This window comes from Diadema antillarum, unplaced genomic scaffold (genome assembly GCF_040938485.1).
Source record: "Diadema antillarum isolate AM-2024a unplaced genomic scaffold, OU_Dant_1.0 seq00000248_RagTag, whole genome shotgun sequence".
NCBI classification, from domain to species: domain Eukaryota; kingdom Metazoa; phylum Echinodermata; class Echinoidea; order Diadematoida; family Diadematidae; genus Diadema; species Diadema antillarum.
This window is the reverse complement of record NW_027271292.1, coordinates 113,388-129,673: the sequence shown is the minus strand read 5'-3', so window position 1 is coordinate 129,673 and position 16,286 is coordinate 113,388. Positions and strand designations below refer to the sequence as shown.

Genomic DNA, 16,286 nt, shown 5'->3' with positions numbered 1-16,286 from the left:
GTCGTGTGCGTCGTGTATACGAGTAGTCTGGCTTCCAGACCCTCTGCTCTTACTATTTTGCTATACAAGATATTGACGCCCTCAAGGTCGAAACTGGTGTAGGTTTAGGTCGATTTGCCTTCGGCAAAGGGTCTGGAAACCAGACTAGTATATGAGGTGTATGAACAAGTTTTGTAGGGAATTCCCATTCACGTTCTCCCAGGCGAACATATTTCAAGCTTACCGCCCTCTGCATGCTCTGCACACTATACTTAGTATCGCTGTATTGGAGGCCGCTATCATCAAAAATGTCACTTACAATAGGACTATGGTGCTGAGTATGTTTCGTTTTTTGACTCTTAAAAGCTTGACGCCTCGGGACAACCAAATGTCTACTAACAAATCTTCCACCCTCTCTTTCTTGTTGCGAAATGCAGCAGTTGCAGTCATCCTACTACTTTGTAGTATCTCATACATTTCTGCTGAAAATGAAATTATGAAGCCAAAGCCCTTTGAGCAGAAGCCGCAAGATCGTAAGTACGCCTACCATATACAACAGTGTAGTTTTCCTTATGTTTGGATCTGTTATATAGTCACCTAAGTCATATTCTATTGCACATTGAAGGCATTCAGTAAAGTATGAACACTATTGACGCTTTACATGTATTTTAGTTACACTTGTTTATTCTTAGTTAGCTATGTTTGATACCTTGAACACATTGCATTTAACGTACACAACGGTATTGAGAGTCCGGTATTACTCAGCGCTCACTTCCTGAAACCTTCCTATACACCGCTGAATGGTTTGTTGGGTTAAAGGGACTGTACAGCACTGCTTGAGGTGGGGATTCAGGTTTATCATAACATTCATTTTCATTATCATAACATAACATTTTTTGAGTGCATAGGGACATTATCACTATGTGTTATGCGCTATATAAGCACTGTCAATTATTATTATTATTCCTAAGTGAGATAATGAGAAACCTCTTATGAAATATGAAAGAGCATGCAATTCTAAGAAGGATTCAACGTTTATTTTATGAAAATTGGTTTTCAAATGGCTGAGATATCCAAAAAAGTGATAATAATAAAAGGCGACAGGCCTCGCCTTTAATTAGGATCTCTTTGTTTCACCTTGATTTTGGATATCTCGGCCATTTCAAAACCGATTTTCATCAAATAAACTTTTGATACCCCTTAGAATTGCATGCTCTGTGATATCTCATAGAGTGATTTCTGAATATCTCGCAAAACGTTAAAAGCTAAATCCTCACCTCAACCAGAACAGTACACACCCTTCAACTGACTTATAGAGCATTATTTTCGATGTTGTATTGGAATGCAGCTACTGGTGGTTGCAGTATACCTGCACACTGCAGAATATAAGCTGTAGCCTATACGGTACAGTGGCCCAGTAAGCGTCATTTGGGTGGGGTTGTAGCCACCTTATGGGACTATTATTATTTTGTTCTCACGTTTTTAAGCCCTGGCCCTTAGCCCTATTGATTTAGTTAGACACCACATTTACTGATCAATTTTTAAAGTTTTGATTCATTTATTTGTGTTGGTGTAATTTCTTTTCTTTCTTTTTTCAAAATAAATCTTCTAAGATTTTGTAGTCTGATATATCAAACATAGGAGACGCTGCATGGTATAAATTGAAACAGCACGTAAAGTGTATAAGGATACCTACCAATCTTGACGATGTGAGTGATCCTTTTTGCTGCTATTCTTCCTTTCTCTCCTTCCCCTACTTAAAAACATAATGTTCATACACAGACAGTTAAAGCATACTCAGACAATAAATGTAAGAGGGAGAAGGCAGACAGGGAAGTCAAAGCCATGGTTGAATCCTTGGAATGTATTGTAGTCGTCACATCTCTCTTGATCATCAGCAGTAGTGCGTGCGTGCCACTGCGTGGGTATAGTACTATTCTATTTTGCATTTCGCTATTCAAAAAACCAAAATACTGGCAGAGTGAGCCAGCAAAAACATCTTTCGGGTGTTTTTTTTTTCTAGCCTATGTAAGCGTGTGTTTGTGTTATTTTGTCTTTTTATTGCATTTTCTTGCACGTAACACCTCTATGCAGACTTTGGATTTCAGAGGTAATCAATCATAGGAAAAGCAAGAAATGTAAACATTGTGCTCAGCCAGCGTTTATAATACAACTAGCAGCACCCGTGGAAATCCACGGGTCTGAGGGGTTTTATTTTTTTTTCTCATAATACGATTTTGCACATTTTTATTGAAGAAATAAAAAGAAAAGTCTTCTCATTCTTTCGTTAATTGTGCTGTCTTCTAAATGACCACCCTTCCCAGAAATTTAATTCATGTAATACATTTTTGTAGTATGTGCCCGGCGATCCGGTCCATTGGTAGGGATAATTCCTGCCACTACTTATTTTTATTATAGAACTTGGGTTTCGAGGGGTTATTTACACCCGTTGAAGTCCAACAATTGTCTTGTTGCCCCTCACCCCTCCTCCTCCCCCCCCCCCCCCCCCGTCACGCGCACACACATTTCCACCTCCGTAGGGCAAAAAACAAAAACATTCGGGGAAAATTACCAAAAACGCTGAGATTCCCCGTAAGTTCTGCCCACAGATTGTTGCCGTCGAAACGGGAAGATATTAACACTATGACTTTGATTGCCCCCTGCTCTTGCATCCACGCAGGCACCCGCGGGAATCCACGGCTGGTCTCAAGGCCTCGGTTTGTTTGATGTTTTTTTTTTTTCATATTTCTTTTCCCCACGTTATTATGAGAGCGGAAAAATAAAATATTTTCGTCTTCATTTGCTCCCTCCTTTTTGTTTTCAATCACCCAAACTCATAGAACCATCATCTGCTTCAGACTGTATACATTATCATAATTAATATTAGGTCTACAGTTATTGCTCCTATTATTGTTATTATTATTATCATTATTATCATTGTTGTTATTTGGGATGGGGGAGATCATAGTCATCAGGTTTAATAGGCACCCGTGGGAGTAGGGTCTCACGACCTCGTTTTTTTTTTAAATATTTTTCCCATGTTATGGAAGAAAGAAGAATATATATTCGTCTTCATTTGCTCCCTCTTTTTTTTTATTGTCACCAAGACTTGGTTTGATAGACCATAGAACCACACATTCTATTTCCACTTGTAATTTTAAAAATAGGCGGTCGGCAAAGCGAGGTTTTCCCCTACGTCCGCTCATCTTATGAATATGTATGATTACAGCAGCTTTGCAGTAAACGAATGGACACAGCTGCGCCTGTAATCTGATATGGAAGGGTACGATCGGCAAATATATTTAGCCGTCCTAAACAGTCTGCGTACAATGACATCGGACTTGAGAGCAAACGGCGAGCAAACTAAATGACGTACCTGAGCAGCTGCTGCATAGTATTCTGCAGTTGTGCAAAATACAATTAAATAACAACGTTCGTTGTTTTCATTTAGGAACGCCAATGGCGAACTGTACGTAAATGCCCTTGTAGTCCATATCACACGCACGCAGATATAGTGCTTCGTGTAACCATCGTCAATACATTACGTATACACGTACAACAGGCGGAGGCAAAGGTACATCACAGAACTAATACACACAGTGTAGAGTGTGTAGAGTTATGTGAGGTACATTGTGTGTGTGCGTGCGCGTCCGCCGGAAAATGTCAGAGATTTCGCTGCACCATCATCTTTAGTATCCCCCCAATGTCTCTGCAAGCTAAAAGATGGACGATCGAGAAAGCAGGAGGCCAGCGCAGGATCGGTGAATATTGAAACGCTCGGCTCTTTCGTCACGCACAAAAATGCATTATGCATCTAGCTAATTAATTTTTCTTTTTCGTCCTCGACGTCGACGCGGAGGCGGAGCGGGAACGAAACCCGCGCCATTCGATGTAGGATACTCTCCTGCAGCCGACGGCACCGGTCGCAGCTGCCCGGAGCCGACGGCTCGGGAGGAGATAGACAAACCAGCAACGCCGGAATAAAACAGGAAATACATAAGGCCACGACAACAACAACAACTTCGAGTATTATAGTAGTACAGTAAACCTCGGATAAGTCGACGTCGAGTGAGTCGAAAATCACTTAACTCGAAGCAAAATAAAAAGTCCCGATTTTCCCTATGTATTTTCTTTAAGAAATATTTGGATAAGCCGAAGTACGAGAGTCGAATTTCGGCTGTGTCGAAGTAAAACATTCAGTCCCTTTTGTACAAAATACACGTAGTTTACATCACTTGAGCCGAAGAAGATTTGTCTGGCATTCTCATTACATTTAGAGGAGAACAAAAAAAAAATCGGCATGTCGCAGAACCCCGTCCCTGGCCTGCTGCAGGTAAGCATGCACACTCACCGTACCGCTCTGCACGCATGTCGAATACATACACATGTATACATGTATACACACAGCACATCGATCCATATACTTTATCCATACACACAGCACATCCATACTTTATCCATGTCAAGCCAGAACTTCTTGGTCAACCAATCGCTGCTTTAATATTTTAGTGACAGGCCAAGTGGGCGGAGCTTGTTTGTGCGTGCCTGGCTGGCTGAATAGTTTTGTTCAATGGAGGTGGGATGGGCCTGGGAGAGTGTTTGTCTCAAGGTAGGTTGACAGAGATGTTGCACCATAGACATAGCACATGCACATTGCCACATTACAGCGCAGACATTCTCGGAACTACGTTTAACTACTAGTATTGATACAAATTCCATGTTCAATTTAGAATAAAAAAGGAGCATTATCTTCAAGAACAGACAAATTTGAATGCAAACACACATACGCACGCACACACACACACACACACACACACACATAAGCCTGCAAATGTACTATAATACATGTACATAACTGTGAGTCGAAAAAAAATCGACTCTCGCGAGAGTCGAATTTCACTTAAGTCGACGCATTTTCGTCAGTCCCGAGAGCTTCGACTCATGCGAGGTTTACTGTAGATACTTTATACATGTGTGTTTGAGTGTGTACGAGTGGAAGTGCTCCTGCAGTAAAAGAATATGAAAGTCCAAAGCTTACAATGAAAATGTTCGTTTTACAAGAACATGCGTTAAAGTTTATTTTCTTTTCTATATTCAATTCAAAAGCAACTATGGTGTACCCAGTTCCCATTGTTTGAATTAACTATTAAGAATGAATGCATATCAATCTATTTTATCATTATACCGTTTCGGGATGCTTTGAGTAACAAGTCCGTAGAGCTTAGTCTTTCTCTATGTTGTGTGATTAGGGCGTTGATTTGTTTTCATTTCTATGTTTTTCATTGTTCCCAATTGATAGGAGATGTGCGACTCCGCGGAGGAAACCATTCATATGAGGGCAGAATAGAGATTTATTTCGAGTCCGACAAGCAGTGGTACACCTTGTGTGATACACCAGCTGATTACGAGTTCTATAACTTGGTTTGCCATACTAAAGGATACGGTGGCTTTCTCCGGGAGGTCAAAGTTAGCCCGAGTGACTTGCCGGTTCTGAAAGGATACTTCTCGTGCGCGAAAGACTACACCCACTTACGATCTTGTACATTTAAAGAATCTGGGGGATGTGGTAACTCTGAGGAGGTCGCTATCTTGTGTTCAGGATCAGGTATCGGCATTTGAATTGATTTACACCTTTCGACCTTTATAACTGGGTACTTTACATTTATGTCTTATAGATGGATGGATATCAACCAAGGCTGAACTAAAATCTTAAATTTGATTTGATATTATTTGATTTATTCACAAAATGCATTGCACATGGATACGCATAGTCACATAGTTTGTATATGGAATGCGTCATATGCATTTTGTGTAGATTGTGATAGGCTGTAAAAAGGGTTACAGCTCGTTATTCCGAAGGCTCTTTATTCCTAAGATTCGTTATTCCGAAGGTTCATTGTTTCGAATTTCATTTTCGGATTAACCAATCTTCGGGGTAACGAACCTTCGGAATAACGCCAGAAATTTTCGGATTAACGAACCCTTTTTCATTTTCGGATTAACGAACCTCTAGGTATAGGGAATTTGCGTGTTTCGGATTAACGACCCTTCGGAATAACAAACCTTCGGAATAGCGAACCTTCGGAATAACGAACAGCACCCGTAAAAAGTTTGACTGGGAAGTCCAGTAGATATAACTTACACATCATAATGTATACAGAAACTTTATACAAAAATTATGTAAAAATGCACGTTCAACATTCATAGTAGGGATATGAGAGGAGAGAGCAAGAAGAAAGATCGAGAGGAAAATAAGAAGAGATAAAATGGGTACTCTACATCATGGTGGTTAAAGGAAACTAAAACCCAAAGAGAAATGTGGATTGAATGAAAGCAGCAACATTTATAGTAGGCCTGGAACATATGAGAGAAAGTTTGAGAAAAAAAACACGATCAATTTAATGTTGGTGTTGAAACCAGTGGATGAGGGGACTACTAGAGGTTATGATGTCGTGTGTGGACAACAATATTGAAAGAATATAAAGGGAATCCCATAAAAAATCCCTTATTCATGAAAATTACACATTCCATCATCGTTAAGGGTAGCAATTATTCCCCCTGCTTTCTGAAAGCGGTTAGTCAAGTGCTCTTTCATTAGAAAAGTGAATTTTAGCCAAATAATCTGTAAGAAATATGAACTTGAAAAAGTGTTCACTTGCTTTACGTTGTTGTTGCTGAGTACATTATACGTCATTAACATCAAGGAAAATGTCCTTTAACTCAATATTTCACGCTCTGTAACCATGATTGAAACTGGAATATGGCTTCCAGACTCAACTACTCAAGACCGAAAAGTATTTGAATTTGTTTGCCGGGAGTAAGATGGATCTCTTTAACCTGCGGACTCTCCCTTCCAACAGACCTACGATGCGGACCCATACCTCTGAGTAACTCTCGTGAGGTTGATGAAGGCAGCACTAGATTTGATGTAAGCTACCCTGAAGACACTCGAGTAAAAATCGTGTGCAAGGCCGATCGGAGCATGAGCGGAATAGTGCGCTGTGCAAACAGGGTCTGGCGATGGGAAGACACACAGGAGCCACTTGATTGCCCCGAATACACAGACGGTAAGTTTTAACTAAAACAGACCCTACATGAAGCTCTGTAATTCTTACATTATCGTAACAGTTTGGTTCTTTGTCAGACGGAGCTTTATAGATAATATTATAAAAAATCTCTCTCGGATTTTTTTTCCCAACCCGCCACGGAAATTTCTATCTCGATACTACTGACAACTGACCTGTCGCATAAAATCATAGGGCTATATGGTAGCTCCATAATATAACCTTTAATTTCTAAACCATAACTCGGATTAATGACTTCCGGTTTGATGTTGCTATTAGACACTTTTTAGTGGGATACTCCGCAACCTTTTTATTTTATAGCACAAGCTGACCTCGTTAGTGGGTTTTCACCTACGTTTTTAGTCAGTGCCTTCATAGCAGTGCTCCTACTGTTCTCTCAGGGGACCTGCCATTAATTATCATAACTGTAAGATGGAGAAATAGGGAGTTTATACCTTAAAACAGAACAAACCTCATGTAATTTATAAGTGTCTCTTGATTGACCAAGTTAAGAATTTATCCCCATTTCCTGCCCCAATTATACTGTCTAAATATACGACCAGTCCAATCCAAAACCCTATGGACACTTCCCAGCTTTATAGTCTCATATCCTTTTATTAACAAGACCATCAAACCTCCAATGAAACTTCCATTCAGAATCCAACCATCTTTGTTATTACTTTGGGTAATCTGTACTCAATAGTTAATCCTTCCCTTTGTCCTCAATCAAGTTTAAGTAAATTCAGACTAACTGTGTTTACAATTCCCACCACCAGTCCCTTACACAGTACTGTTCAATGAACCTATAATCCCCACATTATAGACCCTCTCCTACTAATCTCTTAACTTCTATCCATGTCCCTATATATCTTATGCTTCTGGAGTTGAGGAATCAATCTTACTCCGGCCCCGACTCTGTTCGGTCATGTGCCAAGAAGGAGTGGAACAGTATTCTTTATATATACTACCGACAATATTCCCTCGTCAATATTATGCACCATTCTGGAATTCCTGATTATCATATCTAATAAACTAAATTGTATATCTTGGAACCATCACCTTGTCTCCTGCATGGACTAATGTTCGATTGTGGCTTGACATCATATCCTATAGTTAAGAGTGCACACCACGCTACAATAACTACCAGTGGCGGATCCAGAGGGGGCGCAAGAGGCGCACGCACCCCTTTATTTATCGTTAAAAACAAAAGAAATGAAAAGAAAAAAAAATAAATGAAACCCGGAAGTGGCACCAGAAATATTAGTTGCTCGTTAAACCATAAATAAGATAAGGTTCCTTAATCCGGAAATGGAAATAAGGATCGTACACTAGCTAAAGAATCTTGTTTTTTTTTTCTCCATTTTCGGATTAAGTGAAACTTATGTAATTTTCGGACTAACGAACCTTCGGAATAGCAAACCTTATTTTATTTTCGGAATAACGAACCTTCGGAATAACGAACCTTCGGAATAACGACCTGTAACCGATATTCCGTGTGATGGCGTTATCACTGAGAGCTACAATAGCTCCTTAAAGGGATTCAATTGGTTCAGGCCTAACTTCAGGTTTTTAACATTTTTTTTTTTGTGAGATAATAAGAAACCTCTTATGAAATGTGAAAGAGTATGTAATTCCAAGAGGAATTCACAACGTTCTATTTTAGGAAAATGCCTTGAAATGGCTGAGATATCCAAGTCCTGATAAAAGGTGGGTCTACGATCACTTTGTTTTTGGATGTCTCAGCCATTCTAAAACCGATTTTCATCAAATAAACTTTGAATTCCTCTTAGAATGGTATGCTCTGTACTATTTTATAAGTGGTTTCTTGATATCTCGCAAAAAGTTAAAAGTCCAACTCATCTCCACCAATACTATACTATCCCTTTAAGCTACTAACGAAAGTTAGTCAAACAACTCAAATCCTCGTTCTGTCTGTTCTACATCATGCATCTATTTTTCTTCCGCTTTTAACACCAGAAACGGCTGTGTGCAGTGCACCTACGATCAACACACAAACTTTCTTCATGCACCCGTCAAAACTGTTTTATAAATACGGAGAAACCATTCAGCTAGTGTGTCGAGACAGATCTCGGTATACTGTGTTGCGCTGTGGCAGCAATGGGAAGCTGGAATGCGCAGAAGATACTGATGGTTGCATTGGTAATGCACCTGTTGCTCCAACCTGTCTTAGTAGCCCCGTGCCAGACCCAACTGGTAAGTCAGTTCAAAATGATGCTAAAATAGGAAATCGACGGGGAGGGGAGGCGATGATTGCGAGAATGTTGTTCAAGTTAAACACGTGTCTTCGTTTGCGCATTGCATTATTTTGCCTGACGCACCCGCTGTATACTGCGGATGTCTATAGCCGGGTTCACACGTACATCAATTAGCGGGATACAAATCTCGAGATTTGCATCGCGATCGTCATCCCGAGTTTTTTGCACGTGTGGACAGAAAAAACCCGAAAATTAGCGGGATAAGCATCGCGATGCTAATCCCAAGAAATCTTGCGCTGGTTCGCCAATTAGCGGGATAATTGGCCGCGCGCTGGTACGTGTGAACGGTCGGGATTAGAATCTCGAGTTTTTATATCCCATCATGCTATGCGCACATCACAACCAGTGCCGTATATTAAGAGAGTCTGGCCAACTCATGAATTGGACGCCATGTCGTTACCCAGCGGACAGTGCGCTTGGGGAACTAGCGTGTACGCGCAGGCGTCCCAAAGGCGCAAGGGACATACTGTCTGCAATGCTTAACTTTTTTTTTCTTAGAGAGGGAGAGAGAGAAAGGGGGGGGGGGTAGGTTGGGGGAGGGACATTCTTTCATTCCAACCATGTTGAACAAAGCCAACTGTCATGGCAATCATTCTTACACATTCATATAGACACAAACACAAAGGTACATAAACTTGATGAATAATAGGCATAATTCCTTTATAGGAATATCATGATAAATTGCTGTAAAAAAAAGGAAGTTACAATGGCGGGGTCATTATCTGTCACCAGACTGTATGCTATAAATATATTGTATTTAGCAAGTTGTCCAGGTAACAAGATTGTTGTATAACAAAATGATATATAAATTTACAATTCTAGCTGTGCACAGACGATAGACGAATTCCACAATTGTTAATGATTCGCACGTACATAACCGTCAATTACCATCCTATTTACTCCCATATGTATGAAACTGGCATGAAGGCCTACTAGTACACATTAGTATGTAATTCAAAAGGAATACACTTATGTACAATGTACAACATGGCAACGTCATCGATAAGTGCGTATTAAGGTATGTAAAATGATCTCAAATTGTTTAAAAATAATTTAAAGAGAAAGATCTGAAATTGAACTAAGCACAAGACAGTACCTGGATTACGTTATGAGGGATATCCTCGGTGGCATCCGCACCAAATTAGAACTACACTGCCATGATCATTGAATAGATATGTAGTAAGTAAAAAAACAAATGAAAATGTCCTATACAAGATAACGGCGACTGGTAGACCTCCGCCATATTGTTCTCTTAACAGGTCTGGAGTACGTCTTTCCAATGTTACACGAAAGTTTCACATACCTGGTAGAAAAAAAAATGGCGTGTTTGTCACAAAATTTAATGCGTCGAGTGTTTACTTTCCTTAAACTAGGTGTGAATGGATGGAATTTTATTATTAAAGACTCGCAGACTGAGCAAGTATTAAGGAATTTGAGCATTTTTACTTTGACTAATCTATCTTTATGACAATTCAAATACTTTGAGCGGTCATTTTAAAAATATAGGGAAAATCCTGTCATGTTAGTATTTCACTTGACCTTTGACCATCATAGCCAAAACCTTTCCGTACGTGTCAATTTGGAGTGATGGTGGCATGCCAATACTGTTTTTTTTTTTATATACATTGGGTAATCCCCAAGGTATGGAGGAACTATGTAATAATATTTCAACAATAGATCACACCTGTAGATAGTAGAATTTCAACATTTTCCTAACTTTGATCCTTTGACCTGTAAAATGAATCTCACCTGGAACAGAAACGAGTTGCTACTCGATGACCAGATTTCTGGTCGCACTCTCATTTCCCACTTTTTCCTTCCTTTTGTGTTTGGATCTGCTTTCTCGTCGCACTCCGATTTCCCACTTTTTCCTTCCTTTTAGATCTGTCGGAAAGCGGTGTGCAATTACACTTGTGCCAGGTTCTTTCATGCAACGCCATGCTGCGCAGGAAGGCATGACGAATCTTCAGTTTATCCAGGGAGTCACCTCCCTAGTTTATCGCGGTAAGATAATAATATCAAAATATCTTTCGTGTATACCTTCTACTTCGATAAAGTAGACAACGGCAATAACAATTATTATACCCACTGCACCGTGACCAATATTGGGGACGTCCTAAAGGCAAGCAACATTAGCGCGTAGCTGCGCGAAATGAACAATGGGCACTGCGTGTGAGCTATGCTCGCGCCCGCGTAATTGACTTTGGTAACGACATGGCGCCTGTAGATCATGGGACCAGCTTTTGACCAATCACAGGCTTCAAATCTCATATGCCGAAAACCGAGTTGGCCAGACTCTCTTTATATACGGCACTGATCACAACAGCGAGGCCTCTGCGAAGAGGTCGATCCTTCACCTCTTTGGAGCACAACAACAACAGCGCGCGAACCACACCACTGACGCGTAAAAGACAATGGATAAAGGTAAGTGCGCGCAGGCAGTGATAGAGAAGGGCGCTGTGTGACCCAGTTTGCAGGCTTTGCTGTTATCTCTATCGGCAATTAGCGGGATAATTCGGTACGTGTGGACGCTCTCCAAATTAGCGGGATACCGATCGCGATCGCTATCCCGCTAATTTGGTACGTGTGGACGCTCGCAAAAAAACTCGGGATGAGCATCGCGATCGTCATCCCGCTAATTTGTACGTGTGAACCCGGCTAATGTTCCTCAACTTCGCTCAATGCTTATTGCTGTGTTGGATATACCATAATTCGTCGGTGTTACCACGAACCGACGCTATTTCGTTTTTGAGCGAAAATGCAGTTCTGAGAAAATCGCGTTTAAAGATCTCACAAGTTTTAGACAACGTTTTCAATGACTTTTCCTGTCTTGTGTGTGAAAATTTTGACAGGGTGATGAGAGTGGAAGTTATTCTTCCTATCCATAGTGTAATTTTAGTGTGAATTCAAAAAATTTACGATATTTCTGTCTTCAAACTCACTGCGTCGGTTCGTAAATCCATCGTTTCTTGCGCGCACCATAGGTTATGTACTTAAGCGCGGGTCCCACGAACCGACGTAAGTTGTATTACGCCGGTTCGTGGGACCCGCGCTGTAGGGCCTGTACAATAGGTAACGTGCAATACGCGTGTATTTACGAACCGTCGCTATTTCATTTTCGTATGTGTTTACATACAAATACTATTAGGGCTATACCTGCTTATCAACAATAACCTTATTAATTGAAATTAATTGTCATGTAATGATTGTTGTGATGATTACAATACATTTAGTGATAACTAAGATGATAATACAAGCCAGTTTCTCTTGATTGTTCTAAAAAGAGTGTTGTCATTGTTTTCATCTTCATTTAGTACACGCATGTATTGTTATTATAGCTGTGGTTGATCGTTCCAAAGATTTCTTTGCCCCCCCTTTTTTTGTGGATATATTATTATTTAACACTTCTGCGTTTGGACATCTATGGTAATACATGTATTCGGTATACTGTGTTTCATATTTTTTTACTGTTTTTTTTTTACTTAATTAACTTACTTTTTCATTTTTTCACATTATTTTTAATTCAAATTTAGTTCACTTCTTTCATAATAATTATGAATGTTTGTTCTAAGATGAAGGATACCGCTAAATCTTGGGAAAAAGATGTGCCAGTCAGTAATAATTACTTGTATTTACTCATCTTTCATACTCATGCATGCACTCTGTTATTTCTTTCTCTGAAATAATATATTAATTTCTTTATTTCTTATTATTCCACATATTTGTGACATTTACTTTGTCACAATTTTTATCAGTGTCATTGTCATTTGGCTCGCATGCGAATTCACTCATAATTCCTCATTTTCCATCTTTCTCTTTCCTGCTCAACAGATTCTATGATAGCTGCACCTGATCATATAAAGACATAAACTCATCCTGCATGCACTCTTCGAAACTGATAAACTCCTAAAAATACATGAATATCAACACTATCAGAATTTCAAGCTTCATTTTAAATATATAACAATGGTCATGTTTTATTATGCCTTTTGCAGCAATATATTGAAGAGGTGCATTATGTAATCGAAGAAACATAGGTCCTCAGTAGAATATCAAATTTGAATTATTCAGAGATGAGTAATGACAATGGGAAGGATAACAATTGTGGAAGAGCTCCATAAATCAATACATATCCAATGGCAAATGGAGATGGAATCAAGATTCAAGAATATGTGTAATTCAAGTTCATTATTATATCAGTTCTTGTGTGTTCACAAAAAGAGGAACACAGTTCGAACATGCACACCAAATCTTACATCGTACATTTACATCTATAGAGTGCGGACGGAACATATACAAGAGAAAGAATAACATTCTCAAATTAATATATCAAGCATAACTACATGTATGTATATGACCACACAAAGATGTTGCTGCATACAGGTTTTAAATATGCATGAAGCTTGAGAGTGCTGCAACACCCATATGCTCAGATAAAAACTTGATGTATATCATACAAAAGAGAAGAGGTACTGCATGTACATGTAGTTACACTATTCACAGGACAGTAGAGAAAAAGCACGAGAGAGAGAGGGAAATGGGTGTCTAAAATAGGTCGATGTAAGGAGTGCCAAGCCAATTAAGTCTCTAATAGAAGTCATACATATATAAGGAAACAAATTAATCACAACATAAATGATCATGCTCATGTTAACCAATAATTAGCATCTAAAAATGTGTGTAGAAAGCCCATAATATCAGCCTTTCGCCCCGAAGGCTTGTATTATGAGAAAAGAGAAATTTTGGCCGACCCCCCCCCCCCCCCTCCCTGTGAATCCTTAATCCACCAGTACTATAAACACATTCTGAGAATGTGTTTTAGTACATGTACTAGCAAATTCACAAGAGGGTTGGGGAAATTCAGCCAAAATTGTGTGTGGCTAAAATAATTAAAAAGAAAGGTCATCAGCAAAACTACGGGGTGGATGCAGACGAATTTTCATGTGATGACTAAAAAATATGCAGCTAAAGGAAAAAAAAAAGACGGCGGAGAGGGGCCAAGGCTAATTTGACTCCCCTCCCCCCCCCCCCCCACCAAAAAACAAACAAACAAACAAACACCACTGTTTTACAGCACCTTTAAAGGACTCTTAATTTTTTGTTTGTTCAAAAACAAACGTCTTTTCCATATTGTAGGCGAAATGTAGACCGATACAGTGTATAAAGTGTACATCCCAAGCTATTAAAGAAAAAAAAACAGATTATGAATATCATTTAAAGTAAGAATTTCAGTGTGTTTAATCATCTTTAGTTGAGTTGCAAATGACATGTACATATTTAATAAGAGCAGTAAACTTCGAAGCGCCCCCAAGCCCTTCTATACTTAATTATTCATGTGTAAAGGTAGCGCCAGGGCACTCTGGTGGTCTAGTGGTTATGACGCTGGTCTAGTAATCCAGAGGTCGTGGGTTCGAATCCTGCTTGGGCTGCCTGTGATTTTTTTTTTCACAGCAGCCTACAAACTGCACACTGCAGTTGCGTGCGTTACTACGGATGGAGACAAATGAATAATCTATTATTTTAATATACGATGTTTGACATCCTTATTGCAATCACTTTCTTTAATTGTAAATTTAGAGACATAATGAATTATTATTAAAAGAAATCAAATTTCTGTATTTTGTTGTGAGTTTGCATGGGAACATACACGTATCATAATTTACAATTTTAGTTATATAAAGAACATCTTATAACAGAACTGTCTAGTGATGGTTGAATAATTATGTCAAATTGTTATAAGTCCTATCATTTACATGGAGTGCATGTTCCCATGTTTATAAGAATCATACGTGACACATTCAAAGTGGGTTGAAGACAACAAAATAATAAATAAAAGAATAAAGGAGAATAGAACTTAATCTGATTACAGCATCATCTAAATATTGCCAATGTGCACTTAGAAATCTATCAAGATTTATCACAAGGTTATGATTACCACACAAAACCTTCAAGATTTATTATCATGAAATACATACCAATGAACACTTAAAAAAATCTAACGTTCCACATCCACATGAAGCTTTCCTTGATATAAATGTCTCTCTGTAGTGTTATTAAAGTGTAGCAAAATTGTAATTACGACATCACAGAATGGAATGCATCGTTTTCACCTTCAATCTTAGGATCTCCTTTCATGTTTCCACTTTACAATCACATTTCACTGTAGATATACCGTCCTTATGTTGTCGCCCTTCATCCCAATTTCTCCCTTCTATCCTATCTGTAGATTGTCTTCTTTCCTAAGCCATTGTATTCACATTCCTTGATGATCAGCACGATGCTGTACTTTTTTCTTCTTCTCTGAAACAGTCCAGCTCTTCGCTACTGCATGGCATCAGTCATCTGAAAGAAAAGACAGAAATTAAGAACTTTCGATTAAAATCAAACATCATGATACAAGATACAACTTTCATTTTGAGAAAAAGAAATCAGCCAACTAAACTGTAGTTGAAATTATTTTGCTCTATTTATATTAAACATAAAACAAAACGGTATACAGGATCAAAGAATGTCAAAAAAAATACTGCTGTTTTTGATGCATATTCAAATTGTCTCGCCTTTTACATACTTTAATGATGCAAGATCTTATGTCTAGCACTTAGTAAGTCTCATGTAGAATTTAAATTATTATTCACATGAATAAATCTGCATGTCCTTGTAAACAAGGCATTGCTTTGAAAAAGCTGAATATCACTAATTGCATTTGGGAAAGAGTCTACGACAATCAAACTTGTTTATTATCAGAGACTTTAACATCTTAATAAGACCTAGACTCTACATTACCATTGTATTCACATCCGTTGGTGATGTACACGACCCTGTACTTTTCCTTTTCTTTTCTGAGACAGTCCAGTTCTTCGCTACTACATGGCACCAGTCATCTGAAAGAAAAGAAAGAAATTAAGAACTTTTGATTAAAATCAAACATCATGGCACAAGATACAACTTTAATTTTGAGAAGAAAAAA

At 38.9% G+C, this 16,286-nt stretch overlaps 1 protein-coding gene across 1 annotated transcript in view; it reads left to right on the top strand.

The window, feature by feature from the left end:
* The first annotated feature begins 280 nt into the window (after nucleotides 1–280).
* The window catches only part of LOC139729593 (CD5 antigen-like), a 37,175-nt gene continuing 21,169 nt past the window's right edge, over nucleotides 281–16,286 (top strand). The window contains exons 1-4 of the mRNA XM_071640520.1: nucleotides 281–512; nucleotides 5,279–5,584; nucleotides 6,840–7,046; nucleotides 9,021–9,257. Of these exons, the coding sequence (XP_071496621.1) occupies nucleotides 308–512; nucleotides 5,279–5,584; nucleotides 6,840–7,046; nucleotides 9,021–9,257 (955 nt within the window). The 5' untranslated portion in view covers nucleotides 281–307. The remainder of the gene's footprint in view (nucleotides 513–5,278; nucleotides 5,585–6,839; nucleotides 7,047–9,020; nucleotides 9,258–16,286) is intronic.